The sequence below is a fragment of the Salvelinus alpinus genome, chromosome 9, assembly GCF_045679555.1.
Source record: "Salvelinus alpinus chromosome 9, SLU_Salpinus.1, whole genome shotgun sequence".
Lineage (NCBI taxonomy): Eukaryota > Metazoa > Chordata > Actinopteri > Salmoniformes > Salmonidae > Salvelinus > Salvelinus alpinus.
This window is the reverse complement of record NC_092094.1, coordinates 42790119-42807429: the sequence shown is the minus strand read 5'-3', so window position 1 is coordinate 42807429 and position 17311 is coordinate 42790119. Positions and strand designations below refer to the sequence as shown.

At 36.0% G+C, this 17311-nt stretch overlaps 1 protein-coding gene across 1 annotated transcript; it reads right to left on the bottom strand.

The window, feature by feature from the left end:
• Nucleotides 1-3151: 3151 nt before the first annotated feature.
• Nucleotides 3152-4151, bottom strand: LOC139530951 (mesoderm posterior protein 1-like). The gene is made up of 2 exons (XM_071327754.1): nucleotides 3394-4151; nucleotides 3152-3211 (listed from the first exon to the last, which is right to left on the bottom strand). The coding sequence occupies exons 1-2, from the start codon at nucleotides 4114-4116 to the stop codon at nucleotides 3152-3154; spliced, it is 783 nt and encodes a 260-aa protein (XP_071183855.1). The 5' UTR covers nucleotides 4117-4151.
• Between the last annotated feature and the right edge of the window lie 13160 nt (nucleotides 4152-17311).

The following is a 17311-nucleotide window of genomic DNA, read 5'->3' as shown; positions in this document are numbered from 1 at the left end:
AATTAACACCCCTGTGTAAGGAAGATTGAATATGTGTTTGATCTACCATCCAGTACACAAAGTTATTAGTTAGGCCTTTTAACATTTTACATACACATACTAAAAAGGTTGTGAGGGGAGTGATAGAATAATATAGCAAATTTGACTTTTGTACCATGACTAGATACTATTGTATATATTTTGTATAGCTATTGATGTTAGGCTGTATCACATCCGGCCGTGATGGGGAGTGCCATAAGGCGGCGCTCTCCAACGTCTAGTGATACGTCAGCTTCGTTCCGTCTTCAACGCTTGAGGAAGAAACGCAGTTACAATTAGTTTCCAACAACCGGATGTATTCGTTTTTCAGGGATACAGCTAATTCAACCTAGGTTCCTTTTCCGCTGAAAACCAAAAACTAGGGTCAGGCGTTTTCTTTTGCGACTGCTACGTTAGGTTTATGCGACCTGCTGTAGCCTAATATGCAGATCTGTCAATAGTTAACTCAAGTTTATTTTCATCTTACCGGGCGCCTTTTTTTTTGTCGGATACAATAGGAATATGGCCTACTGTATAAAAAAAGCATCTCTCATTTAAAAAATGATTCAACCTTTAAATAACTAGGCAAGTCAGTTAAGAACACATTGTTATTTACAATGACCGCCAAACCCGGACGAGGTTGGGCCAATTGTGCGCCTCCCAAGCACAACCGGATGTGATGCAGCTTGGGCTTGAACCAGCTACTGTAATGACTCATTGCACTGAGATGCAGTGCCTTAGACCACTGCACCACATGGGATCCCAGCTGGCAAAGATCTCATCTCTGGTTTGCAATGAAAATCATATACAGTGGGGAGAACAAGTATTTGATACACTGCCGATTTTGCAGGTTTTCCTACTTACAAAGCATGTAGAGGTCTGTAATTTTTATCATAGGTACACTTCAACTGTGAGAGACGGAATCTAAAACAAAAATCCAGAAAATCACATTGTATGATTTTTAAGTAATTAATTTGCATTTTATTGCATGACATAAGTATTTGATCACCTACCAACCAGTAAGAATTCCGGCTCTCACAGACCTGTTAGTTTTTCTTTAAGAAGCCCTCCTGTTCTCCACTCATTACCTGTATTAACTGCACCTGTTTGAACTCGTTACCTGTATAAAAGACACCTGTCCACACGCTCAATCAAACAGACTCCAACCTCTCCACAATGGCCAAGACCAGAGAGCTGTGTAAGGACATCAGGGATAAAATTGTAGACCTGCACAAGGCTGGGATGGGCTACAGGACAATAGGCAAGCAGCTTGGTGAGAAGGCAACAACTGTTGGCGCAATTATTAGAAAATGGAAGAAGTTCAAGATGACGGTCAATCACCCTCGGTCTGGGGCTCCATGCAAGATATCACCTCGTGGGGCATCAATGATCATGAGGAAGGTGAGGGATCAGCCCAGAACTACACGGCAGGACCTGGTCAATGACCTGAAGAGAGCTGGGACCACAGTCTCAAAGAAAACCATTAGTAACACACTACGCCGTCATGGATTAAAATCCTGCAGCGCACGCAAGGTCCCCCTGCTCAAGCCAGCGCATGTCCAGGCCCGTCTGAAGTTTGCCAATGACCATCTGGATGATCCAGAGGAGGAATGGGAGAAGGTCATGTGGTCTGATGAGACAAAAATATAACTTTTTGGTCTAAACTCCACTCGCTGTGTTTGGAGGAAGAAGAAGGATGAGTACAACCCCAAGAACCCATCCCAAACGTGAAGCATGGAGGTGGAAACATCATTCTTTGGGGCTGCTTTTCTGCAAAGGGGACAGGACGACTGCACCGTATTGAGGGGAGGATGGATGGGGCCATGTATCGCGAGATCTTGGCCAACAACCTCCTTCCCTCAGTAAGAGCATTGAAGATGGGTCGTGGCTGGGTCTTCCAGCATGACAACGACCCGAAACACACAGCCAGGGCAACTAAGGAGTGGCTCCGTACGAAGCATCTCAAGGTCCTGTAGTGGTCTAGCCAGTCTCCAGACCTGAATCCAATAGAAAATCTTTGGAGGGAGCTGAAATTCCGTATTGCCCAGCGACAGCCCCGAAACCTGAAGGATCTGGAGAAGGTCTGTATGGAGGAGTGGGCCAAAATCCCTGCTGCAGTGTGTGCAAACCTGGTCAAGAACTACAGGAAACGTATGATATCTGTAATTGCAAACAAAGGTTTCTGTACCAAATATTAAGTTCTGCTTTTCTGATGTATCAAATACTTATGTCATGCAATAAAATGCAAAGGAATTAGTTAAAAATCATACAATGTGATTTTCTGGATTTTTGTTTTAGATTCCGTCTCTCACAGTTGAAGTGTACCTATGATAAAAATTACAGACCTCTACATGCTTTGTAAGTAGGAAAACCTGCAAAATCGGCAGTGTATCAAATACTTGTTCTCCCCACTGTATGTCCTAAATAAAACAATCTATTGAGAAAGCAGGATGAAGGCAAAGCATTTTCATCGAATATTTGGCTACAGTAATGTTTTTTTTTTTTTTTTAATAGATTGGGCAAGGCTGAGGTGAGCTGAGCGCGAAGGTTGTTTGGCGATGCAGGATGATTCAGGGATACTATACGATTACAAATGGCATAATATTTGTGCAGAATTAGCCTACCTTAGGTTAGTCCTTGCACGGGATTGGTGGCCTAATGTGTTAGAGTTAACTTTATCAGATGTTTTATCCTCATCATCAAGCATTTGCATCAAGGTTCAAGGTATATCACTCGTTTACAAAGTCGAAACAAACAATGTTGTAGGCCTGTTTACTAATCTCAGCCACATTTGAACTATTCATCATATTCATCAGTCAATGGATAAATTTCATAAATTGTAATTATGCTTACTGAAGGCCAAAACATGTTCGAGTTTGTTTAGTTATTCAATTAATAAAATACACAGCAATATTATTGTCTGTTTTTATTAAAAATAGGATCCAAGACACACATAAATTAGATTTAGAAAAATATAATCTCATAAATAGCTACATACATATCATCACTTTCATTGAAACAATCAACAATTGTCAGTATCACAGTTTATAAATAGATATTTAGGTAAATGTTTGTGTCCATAATGTCTCTGATCTAGGCACTGTATCTTCAGGTGTGTTCACCTCTTCACTCATTATTGGTAGTAGGCCATATCAATTGACTTGATGTCACTTTGGAACACCTGGTTGTACCTCTGTAGAAGAGAGTACATTCTTATTAGTTTCAGACAAAATGTAGAATTCAAAGAGGACATGGGATACAAACGATCTGCTTTATAAATTGCTCTTTCTCAACAGAAGCAATGGTTTGCTATTGGATAATATCAATAAGAAGATTACAGACACTATTATAGAGGTGATATAGAGGCATATTTACCGGATATAAGGTCATGTCCTGATAGGAGACTGCTGACGTCAGGTAGTCTGGTTGTGGCTCTGTGTTGTTGGTACATGATGTGACCAGTGGCAGACAGTATTGATCATTGCTCTGGATGTTCCCCTGTAGTCTCTCCTGATACCATTGTCCAGACATGGAGCTTCCCTGAGGACATTGTGGCATATACTGGCGTGGTGTGGTTTCCATCTCTCTTTTCAGGCATGGCTCCTTCTCGCTGAGCTCTAGCTGGGCTGAAAGGTGGGAGATGTACCTGATGGTGAGGCGCAGGGTCTCGATCTTGGTCAGAGTCTGTCCAGTCGGAGCCACAGAGGGGGGCAGGTAGGTCCTGAGGTGGTTGAGGGCTTTGGTCAGGTCTCTCATCCTCAGCTTCTCCCTCTCGCTGGCGCTCTCCCGCTTCTTCCCAGGGAACTTGGACCTAGACCTCTTCTCCTGAGCTGGGAGTTTTTCTATCCTCTTTCTTTTGGCAACATGGCTGATGCAGTCTGAAGCGTTGGAATCGTCCTTCTCCTGACCACCTCCCCACTGTAAACAAGGGGGAGAGAGGCAGAAGGAGTCAATGGAGGAGGCAGGTGACAGGCTACTACAGGCACTGTAATAACCAGAGTCGGAGCTGGGACAGCTCGGCTTCAGAAAGCCATCACTGTCCAGCAGATGCTCTCCAGCCTGGAGAAACAAGAGTTTAGAGAAATCAACGGAATCCATTACTGCAGTGTTTTCTGACCTATGAATATCTTCAGTCTGTCTGTCCTTGGAGAGGTTGTGAGGAGTACTGGAGGACCCCAGAGCTGCTCCCCAATTTATCCTACAGGCAGGTGTGATATGGCACCTTCAGGGTGCCTGGACTTCAAAGTGCCCAAGTACAGATCACACTAGACTTACGGGGTCCCTGGGAAACACCATCCTACAGCCAGGTGTTAGGTGGCAGGCAGATTAGAATGAAATCTGCATCAAGTTCAAGAATTCATGGTGGGAGAGATTATTGTTTTGAACAATTCACTAAATTGGGCAGTATCGGATAGGAATGTATTGATTATTACAATTTTGGGCAGCTTTTGAATATGCACAGAGGACAAAAACTGGTTGACTGAAGGTTGTTTCCACACCATAAAAAAAGCAATGTGATGACGCTGAATCAATGTGGAAAACTGATTGGATTTGCAAAAAGTCTTTTTTTTTCAACCAACTTACATTTTTTGTTGTTGATTTCACAGTGAAACGCAACCAAATGTAAATCAAAACTAGACGTTGAACTGACGTCTGTGCCCAGTGGGTGGGAACTGTTAAAAACAGTTATAATTATTATATTTGTGTTTTGGAATGGAGATTATGCAAATAAATATAAAAACCCAAATACTATCCTATATCTACACAACACATTGCCGGCCTTCAGCAGAATCTTATCATTCTCAATGACCAATAGTCCCATGGCTCTCAGCAGCCCTCACTGGTTAAAGAAGTGTGCCAGCTGTAATGTGTGAAGTTCACACCTCTCCTCTGTTTAGACAGGCAGACAACTCCTACACTGCCTTGGGAAACAGAGGGAATATAGCTGTTTTGATTATTATTTGCCAACCATATTGTTGTTTTTTCTCCCTTCATGCTGAGTACATTAAATGTCGTATCACAATTTATGGTGAGTCGTTGTTCTGAAGAGATTGGCTCTGCCAAGATCAAGGTGATGGGTGACTTTCTATGCAGCAATTGAATTAGTCACTGAATGCAAAAATAAATAATTGTCTGGGGATGTCTCAATGTGATATCACACATGTGGGTGAAAACTAGTCGATAGTAATTGTCTGTATACAAAACTTGAAACTGGGCTCTAATGATAACTTTTGGAAAGAGTAATTTTATCATAAACAACCTCTAACTCCTTTTCCATATTCATAAACCCTGTGCACAGAAATAACATTGTGTTTTTGTGGTCTTAGCTGTGTTTCTGGGCCTGAGGTGCTATTTGGCACCTCTACCTTTCCCACCCCGGGAGTGTGGATTGCAGTGGTTGTGGAACTGGTCATAAGAGAATGTTCCCACAGAAGAGAGTCACATTTATCCCCTTCCCTCATAGGTGTAGAGCTGTGATGATGAGACCTAAAACATGGCCAGAATACACACACACACACACACACACACACACACACACACACACACACACACACACACACACACACACACACACACACACACACACACACACACACACACACACACACACACACACACACACACACACACAGCGTGTCTCACAGCAACACAACCAATGGTTCTTATTAATTTCTACAGTGAGTATAATATATATAATATAACATAATGCCCGCATTCCACAGTAGAGCCACATTTGGTAATAAAAAAAGGAGAATGGGTAGAATTAAAACTACTCGAGTAGTTGACTCTCTACTGACTGATTTCATTCTGTTTTTGAAAGGAAGCATGGTGATTGAGGAGACACCTCTGTGGCACTGACAGAACTGACAGATGCAATGAAGAACAGGTCAGAAGGTAACATTCCCGTCTCATCTCATAACCTCAGCATAAACTCTAAATCTGACCCTTCTGAATGTATTGCAATTGTAATATTATGAGTGTTTAGCTACTGGCTAGTTCATTGAGGTTAGTGAAGCCAAAATATGAGACATAGTTCTTTGCCATGACTTTGTGAGTGTGTGTGTTACATTTTCTAACACTCATAACTTTTTGTATTATCAATTTTGAATGATGAAATATTAAGGAGTGACACGTAATAATCATATCTCTGCTTTGTATATTCTTGTATGTTTTATTTTATTTTCTTGTATATACTTCTCAACTCTAAAGGAGATTTCTAACATGTGATGATGGCCCCTTTAATCAGAATAAGGGATAAGCATAAGAAAATCTTGCCATCTTTATGATCTTAGGTTGATTAGCAAATCAACGTGAACTAGTTTTATTTCCAGCTTGCATGGTGAATTGTATATTTCAGGTAAACAACATAAGTCTAATTATTTTCCTTTGTTGGTGTGTTTGGCTGGTTTAAGCTTTCTATTAACACATCAAATGCCCTTGGCAAGCTGATGAAACAGGCGCTTCATTTTAATTCCTCAGATATCCAACACCTCACCTCTCCAGTGATATGCATATCCTAGCTCATCCTCTCTCACATTAGGGTTGTTAAGATAAGGGATCATACTCTCTCTCCAGACTGAGAGGTGCCAAAGCGGTGTCTCTATTGACCTGAGGATCAGTTTGTCTCTCTGTGGCTTGATACATAACTGATACATAGCTGATGCATAGATTATAGCTAAATATCTAATGCATGGCAGATACATAGCTGTTGATACCTAGCTGTTACATCGTTTCTATTTAACTAGGAAAGTCAGTTAAGAACAAATTCTTATTTACAATGACGTCCTACCCCGGCCAAACCTGGGCCAATTGTGCGCCGCCCGAAGGGACTCCCAATCATAGCTGGATGTGATACAGCCTGGAACTGAACCAGGGAATGTAGTGAAGCCTCTTGCACTGAGATGTAGTGCCTTAGACCGCTGCGCCACTCAGAAGTTGATACTGAAACATAGCTGTTGATACCTAGCTGTTTCATAGTTGATACATAGTTGATACATAGTTGATACTGTTACATAGTTGATACATAGTTGATACATTGTTGATACATAGTTGATACTGTTACATAGTTGATGCATAGTTGATACATAGTTTATACTATTACATAGTTGATACATAGTTGATACATAGTTGATACATAGTTGATACATTGTTGATACATAGTTGATACTGTTACATAGTTGATATTGTTACATAGTTGATACATAGTTGATACTGTTACATAGTTGATACATAGTTGATACATAGTTGATACTGTTACATAGTTGATACATAGTTGATATTGTTACAAAGGTGATACATAGTTGATACATAGTTGATACTGTTACATAGTTGATACATAGTTGATACATTGTTGATACATAGTTGATACTGTTACATAGTTGATGCATAGTTGATACATAGTTTATACTATTACATAGTTGATACATAGTTGATACATAGTTGATACATAGTTGATACATAGTTGATACTGTTACATAGTTGATATTGTTACATAGTTGATACATAGTTGATACTGTTACATAGTTGATACATAGTTGATACATAGTTGATACTGTTACATAGTTGATACATAGTTGATATTGTTACATAGTTGATACATAGTTGATACATAGTTGACACTGTTACATAGGTGATACATAGTTGATACATAGTTGATACTGTTACAAAGCTGTTACATAGTTGATACTGTTACAAAGCTGTTACATAGTTGATACTGTTACATACAGTTGAAGTCGGGAGTTTACATACACTTAGGTTGGAGTCACTAGAACCACCTCACAAATGTCTTGTTAACAAACTATAGTTTTGGCAAGTCGGTTAGGAATCTACTTTGCGCAGGACACAAGTAATTTTTCCAACAATTGTTTACAGACAAATTATTTCACTTATAATTCACTGTATCACAATTCCAGTGGGTCAGAAGTTTACATACACTAAATTGGCTGTGCCTTAAAACACCCTGGAAAATTCCAGAAAGTGATGTCATGGCTTCAGAAGCTTCTGATAGGCTAATTGCCATCATTTTAGTTAATTGGAGGTGTACCTGTGGATGTATTTCAAGGCCGACCTTCACACTCAGTGCCTCTTTGCTTGACGTCATGGGAAAATCAAAAGAAATCAGCCAAGACCTCAGAAAAAATTGTAAACCTCCACAAGTCTGGTTCATCCTTGGGAGCAATTTCCAAACGCCTGAAGGTACCACGTTCATCTGTACAAACAATAGTATGCAAGTATAAACCCCATGGGACCACGCAGCTGTCATACCGCTCAGGAAGGAGACACGTTCTGTCTCCTAGAGATGAATGTACTTTGGTGCGAAAAGCGCAAATCAATCCCAGAACAACAGCAAAGGACCTTGAGAAGATGCTGGAGGAAACAGGTACAAAAGTATCTATATCCACAGTAAAACGAGTCCTATATCGATTTAACCTGAAAGGCTGCTCAGCAAGGAAGGAGCTACTGCTCCAAAACCGCCATAAAAAAGCCAGACTACGGTTTGCAACTGTACATGGGGACAAATATCTTACTTATTGGAGAAATGTCCTCTGATCTGATGAAACAAATATAGAACTGTTTGGCCATAATGACCATCGTTATGTTTGGAGGAAAAAGGGGGAGGCTTGGAAGCCAAAGAACACCATCCCAACGGTGAAACACGGGGGTTGCAGCATAATGTTGTGGGGGTGCTTTTCTGCAGGAGGGACTGGTGTACTGGTGTACAGGAGGGACAAAATAGATGCATAATGAGGAAGAAAAATGATGTGGATATATTGAAACATCTCAAGACATCAGTCAGGAAGTTAAAGCCTCAATCCTACTGCCTCAATCCTATAGAATATTTGTGGGCAGAACTGAAACAGCATGTGCGAGCAAGGAGGCCTACAAACCTGACTCAGTTACACCAGCTCTGTCAGGAGGAATGGGCCAAAATTCACCCAAATTATTGTGGGAAGCTTGTGGAAGGCTACCCAAAACGTTTGACCTAAGTTAAACAATTTAAAGGCAATGCTACCAAATACTAATTGAGTGTATGTAAACTTCTAACCCACTGGGAATGTGATGAAAGAAATAAAAGCTGAAATAAATCATTCTCTCTACTATTATTCTGACATTTCACATTCTTAAAATAAAGTGGTGATCCTAACTGACCTAAGAATTTGAGAAAATCTGAGTTTAAATGTATTTGGCTAAGGTGTATGTAAACTTCCGACTTCAACTGTAGTTGATACTGTTACATAGTTGATACATAGTTGATACATGGTTGATACATAGTTGATACATAGTTGATACATAGTTGACAAATAGTTGATACTGTTAAATAGCTGATACATAGTTGATACTGTTACAAAGCTGATACATAGTTGATACTTAGTTGACACATAGTTGATACATAGTTGATACTGCTACATAGTTGATACTGTTACAAAATGGATACATAGTTGAGACTTAGTTGATACATAGTTGAGACTTAGTTGATACATAGTTGATACATAGTTGATACTGTTACTTAGCTGATACATAGTTGATACTGTTACATAGTTGATACATAGTTGATACTGTTACATAGTTGTTACATAGTTGATACTGTTACATAGTTGATACATAGTTGATACATAGTTGATACTGTTACATAGTTGATGTCACGTTCTGACCTTAGTTCCTTTTTTATGTCTTTATTTTAGTTTGTCAGGGCGTGAGTTGGGGTGGGCATTCTAGGTTGTTTTTCTATGTTTTGTTCTGTTGTTATATTTCTATGTCTTTGGCCTAGTATGGTTCTCAATCAGAGGCAGGTGTCAGTCGTTGTCTCTGATTGGGAGCCATATTTAGGTAGCCTGTTTTCTATTGTGTTTGGTGGGTGGTTGTTTCCTGTGTTAGTGTTTGCACCATACGGGACTGTTTCGGTTGTTTGTTTGTACTTTTGTTATTTTGTTCAGTGTTCTGTTGAGTTATTAAATATCTCATTATGGACACTTACCACGCTGCACATTGGTCCGATCCTTGCTACTCCTCCTCAGACGAAGAGGAAATCCGTTACAGTTGATACATAGTTGATACTGTTACATAGTTGATACATAGTTGATACTGTTACACAGTTGATACATAGTTGATACTGTTACATAGTTGATACATAGTTGATACATAGTTGATACTGTTACATAGTTGATACATAGTTGATACTGTTACATAGTTGATACATAGTTGATACTGTTACATAGTTGATACATAGATACTGTTACATAGCTGATACATAGTTGATAGTGTTACATAGTTGATATAGTTACATAGTTGATACTGTTACATAGTTGATACATAGTTGATATACATAGTTGATACATAGTTGATACTGTTACATAGTTGATACTGTTACATAGCTGATACATAGTTGATAGTGTTACATAGTTGATATAGTTACATAGTTGATACTGTTACATAGTTGATACATAGTTGATACATGGTTGATAAATAGTTGATACTGTTACATAGTTGATACATAGTTGATACTGTTACATAGTTGATACATAGTTGATACTGTTACATAGCTGATACATAGTTGATATAGTTACATAGTTGATACTGTTACATAGTTGATACATAGTTGATACATGGTTGATAAATAGTTGATACTGTTACATAGTTGATACTGTTACATAGTTGATACATAGTTGATACATAGTTGATACTGTTACATAGTTGATACTGTTACGTAGTTGATACATAGTTGATGCTGTTACATAGTAGATACTGTTACACAGTTGATACATAATTGATACTGTTACATAGTTGATACATAGTTGATACATAGTTGATACTGTTACATAGTTGATACATAGTTGATACTGTTACATAGTTGATACATAGTTGATACTGTTACATAGTTGATACATAGTTGATACTGTTACATAGTTGATACATAGTTGATACTGTTACATAGTTGATACATAGTTGATACATAGTTGATACTGTTACATAGTTGATACTGTTACGTAGTTGATACATAGTTGATGCTGTTACATAGTAGATACTGTTACGCAGTTGATACATAATTGATACTGTTACATAGTTGATACATAGTTGATACATAGTTACATAGTTGATACATAGTTGATACTGTTACATAGTTGATACATAGTTGATGCTGTTACATAGTAGATACTGTTACGCAGTTGATACATAATTGATACTGTTACATAGTTGATACATAGTTGATACATAGTTGATACTGTTACATAGTTGATACTGTTACGTAGTTGATACATAGTTGATGCTGTTACATAGTAGATACTGTTACGCAGTTGATACATAATTGATACTGTTACATAGTTGATACATAGTTGATACTGTTACATAGTTGATACATAGTTGATACTGTTACATAGTTGATACATAGTTGATACTGTTACGCAGTTGATACATAGTTGATACATAGTAGATACTGTTACGCAGTTGATACATAATTGATACTGTTACATAGTTGATACATAGTTGATACTGTTACATAGTTGATACATAGTTGATACTGTTACATAGTTGATACATAGTTGATACTGTTACATAGTTGATTCATAGTTGATACTGTTACATAGTTGATACATAGTTGATACATAGTTGATACTGTTACATAGTTGATACTGTTACGTAGTTGATACATAGTTGATGCTGTTACATAGTAGATACTGTTACGCAGTTGATACATAATTGATACTGTTACATAGTTGATACGTAGTTGATACTGTTACATAGTTGATACATAGTTGATGATGTTACATAGTAGATACTGTTACGCAGTTGATACATAATTGATACTGTTACATAGTTGATACATAGTTGATACTGTTACATAGTTGATACATAGTTGATACTGTTACATAGTTGATACATAGTTGATACTGTTACATAGTTGATACATAGTTGATACTGTTACATAGTTGATACATAGTTGATACTGTTACATAGTTGATACATAGTTGATATTGTTACATAGTTGATGCATAGTTGATACATGGTTGATGGTTGATACTGTCAGGATTCACCTAGGGGTCATGATTTGGGGCTGTACAAATGTTTGATGTATTAGAATAATTGATTATGCTTATGTTATAACCCCTCCCCTTATATTAATATAAGCCCCTCCCTCCTTACATTTATAGGGTCCTAGACTACAGATGAACAATATATAGTTTTAGAATTGTTCCACAGTTTGCTCTTTCTTTCTCTCTCTCTCTCTCTTATAATGTGTTACTGAGACAGAACTCTGCAGGGGAGTGTGGGAGATAAGAGACTACTCAGACATTCCACAATAAATCAACTTTGGGGAGGGGACATTTATTGCCTAGCTTTTAGATAAACACTGAAACTCTATGTTTGTATAGCCATGGATGCAGGGTTTTGGTCTCAGGAGTAAAAAGGTAATGACGTAGTCAGTGACATCACTAAGGCGGGACTTTGGTTTAGTAAAACAACTTGAGACCTTTTGTTTGATGCAGAACTTACTCAGAAACATGCGTGCTATGTTCCGGTTTGTCACCTTCTGTCTGCAATTGCATTAATAAAGGTTTTTGAATGATTTAATTAAAGATATTGTCATAATGCTAATTTCACCAATGAGCCAATGATGATTGACAGGGAGGAAAGGAACAAACCTAACAATACATAGTTGATACATAGTTGATACTCTTACATAGTTGATACTGTTACAATAAAGATACATAGTTGATACATAGTTGATACATAGTTGATACTCTTACATAGTTGATACTGTTACATAGTTGATACATAGTTGAATCATAGATGATACATAGTTGATACTGTTACATAGTTGATACATAATTGATACTGTTACATAGTTGATACATAGTTGATACTGATACATAGTTGATACTGTTACATAGTTGATACATAATTGATACTGTTACATAGTTGATACATAGTTGATACTCTTACATAGTTGATACTGTTACATAGTTGATACATAGTTGAATCATAGATGATACATAGTTGATACTGTTACATAGTTGATACATAATTGATACTGTTACATAGTTGATACATAGTTGATACTGATACATAGTTGATACATAGTTGATACATTGTTGATACATAGTTGATAAATAGTTGATACATAGTTGATACTCTTACATAGTTGATACTGTTACATAGTTGATACATAGTTGAATCATAGATGATACATAGTTGATACTGTTACATAGTTGATACATAATTGATACTGTTACATAGTTGATACATAGTTGATACTGATACATAGTTGATACATAGTTGATACATTGTTGATACATAGTTGATACATAGTTGATACATAGTTGATACATAGTTGATAAATAGTTGATACATAGTTGATACATAGTTGATACATAGTTGATGCATAGTTGATACATAGTTGATGCATAGTTGATACATAGTTGATACTGTTACATAGTTGATACATAGTTGATACATAGTTGATGCATAGTTGATACATAGTTGATACATAGTTGATAAATAGTTGATACATAGTTGATACATAGTTGATACATAGTTGATGCATAGTTGATACATAGTTGATGCATAGTTGATACATAGTTGATACATAGTTGATACTGTTACATAGTTGATACATAGTTGATACATAGTTGATGCATAGTTGATACATAGTTGATACATAGTTGATACTGTTACATAGTTGATACATGGTTGATACTGATAAATAGTTGATACATAGTTGATACTGATACATAGTTGATACTGTTACATAGTTGATACTGTTACATAGTTGATACATAGTTGATACTGTTACATAGTTGATACTGATACATAATTGATACTGTTACATAGTTGATACATAGTTGATACTGTTACATAGTTGATACTGATACATAATTGATACTGTTACATAGTTGATACATAGTTGATACTGTTACATAGTTGATACTGATACATAGTTGATACATAGTTGATACATAGTTGATACATAGTTGATGCATAGTTGATACATAGTTGATACATAGTTCATACTGTTACATAGTTGATACATGGTTGATACTGATAAATAGTTGATACATAGTTGATACTGATACATAGTTGATACTGTTACATAGTTGATACATAGTTCATACTGTTACATAAATCATACTGTTACATAGTTGATACATAGTTGATACTGTTACATAGTTAATACTGTTACATAGTTGATACATAGTTGATACTGTTACATAGTTGATACATAGTTGATACTGTTACATAGTTGATACTGTTTCATAGTTGATACATAGATGATTAATAGTTGATACTGTTTCATAGTTGATACTGATACATAGTTGATACATAGTTGATACATTGTTGATACATAGTTGATACATAGTTGATACATAGTTGATACATAGTTGATAAATAGTTGATACATAGTTGATACATAGTTGATGCATAGTTGATACATAGTTGATGCATAGTTGATACATAGTTGATACTGTTACATAGTTGATACATAGTTGATACATAGTTGATGCATAGTTGATACATAGTTGATACATAGTTGATAAATAGTTGATACATAGTTGATACATAGTTGATACATAGTTGATACATAGTTGATGCATAGTTGATACATAGTTGATGCATAGTTGATACATAGTTGATACATAGTTGATACTGTTACATAGTTGATACATAGTTGATACATAGTTGATGCATAGTTGATACATAGTTGATACATAGTTGATACTGTTACATAGTTGATACATAGTTGATACTGATACATAGTTGATACATAGTTGATACATTGTTGATGCATAGTTGATACATAGTTGATACATAGTTGATAAATAGTTGATACATAGTTGATACATAGTTGATACATAGTTGATGCATAGTTGATACATAGTTGATGCATAGTTGATACATAGTTGATACTGTTACATAGTTGATACATAATTGATACTGTTACATAGTTGATACATAGTTGATACTGATACATAGTTGATACTGTTACATAGTTGATACATAATTGATACTGTTACATAGTTGATACATAGTTGATACTCTTACATAGTTGATACTGTTACATAGTTGATACATAGTTGAATCATAGATGATACATAGTTGATACTGTTACATAGTTGATACATAATTGATACTGTTACATAGTTGATACATAGTTGATACTGATACATAGTTGATACATAGTTGATACATTGTTGATACATAGTTGATAAATAGTTGATACATAGTTGATACTCTTACATAGTTGATACTGTTGCATAGTTGATACATAGTTGAATCATAGATGATACATAGTTGATACTGTTACATAGTTGATACATAATTGATACTGTTACATAGTTGATACATAGTTGATACTGATACATAGTTGATACATAGTTGATACATTGTTGATACATAGTTGATACATAGTTGATACATAGTTGATACATAGTTGATAAATAGTTGATACATAGTTGATACATAGTTGATACATAGTTGATGCATAGTTGATACATAGTTGATGCATAGTTGATACATAGTTGATACTGTTACATAGTTGATACATAGTTGATACATAGTTGATGCATAGTTGATACATAGTTGATACATAGTTGATAAATAGTTGATACATAGTTGATACATAGTTGATACATAGTTGATGCATAGTTGATACATAGTTGATGCATAGTTGATACATAGTTGATACATAGTTGATACTGTTACATAGTTGATACATAGTTGATACATAGTTGATGCATAGTTGATACATAGTTGATACATAGTTGATACTGTTACATAGTTGATACATGGTTGATACTGATAAATAGTTGATACATAGTTGATACTGATACATAGTTGATACTGTTACATAGTTGATACATAGTTGATAGTGTTACATAGTTGATACTGATACATAATTGATACTGTTACATAGTTGATACATAGTTGATACTGTTACATAGTTGATACTGATACATAATTGATACTGTTACATAGTTGATACATAGTTGATACTGTTACATAGTTGATACTGATACATAATTGATACTGTTACATAGTTGATACATAGTTGATACTGTTACATAGTTGATACTGATACATAGTTGATACATAGTTGATACATAGTTGATACATAGTTGATGCATAGTTGATACATAGTTGATACATAGTTCATACTGTTACATAGTTGATACATGGTTGATACTGATACATAGTTGATACTGTTACATAGTTGATACATAGTTGATACTGATACATAGTTGATACTGTTACATAGTTGATACATAGTTGATACGTAGTTGATACTGTTACATAGTTAATACTGTTACATAGTTGATACATAGTTGATACTGTTACATAGTTGATACATAGTTGATACTGTTACATAGTTGATACTGTTACATAGTTGATACTGTTTCATAGTTGATACATAGATGATTAATAGTTGATACTGTTTCATAGTTGATACTGTTACATAGTTGATACTGTTACAAAGCTGATACATAGTTGATACATAGTTGATACTGTTACATAGTTGATACATAGTTGATACGTAGTTGATACTGTTACATGATTGATACTGTTACATAGTTGATACTGTTACATAGTTGATACGTAGTTGATACATAGTTGATACTGTTACATAGTTGATACGTAGTTGATACATAGTTGATACTGTTACATAGTTGATACGTAGTTGATACATAGTTGATACTGTTACATAGTTGATACGTAGTTGATACATAGTTGATACTGTTACAAAGCTGAATCATAGTAGATATATAGTTGATACATAGTTGATACATAGTTGCTACTTTTACATAGCTGATACATAGTTGATACTGATACATTGCCGAAACATAGCTGATATTGTGACACGTGTGTGGAATGGCAGCACTTCCAGTCTCTGCCACATAGTGGCATACTGACCACGACATGGCACTTGATCCAAGCTTGATCTACCTGTATATCGCTACAATATAGTCAGTTCTACCAACAGGTTACCAGCAACCATGGTTTCAGTCAAAGTTAAAGATTCTAGATAAGTGAAGGAGTTCATTAATTATCCTCCATGCACCTGATTTATGATCCAGGGCAAAAAATAGCTTGTTGTTTACTATTGCCCACCAGGGCTCTAACCAGTACTCTCTCATCCTTGTATTAGCATGGGAGTGCTAAGCTCTTTATCTGGACTAGGATAAGAGGGGTCATTAGAATGCTAATGTCAGAGAGGAGTGTGGGTCCTGACTAATAGCTTCTCTGTGAAAGATAAACAGTGTTCCGAAGTTAAGGAGATTGTGTGGAAGCATACAATAGA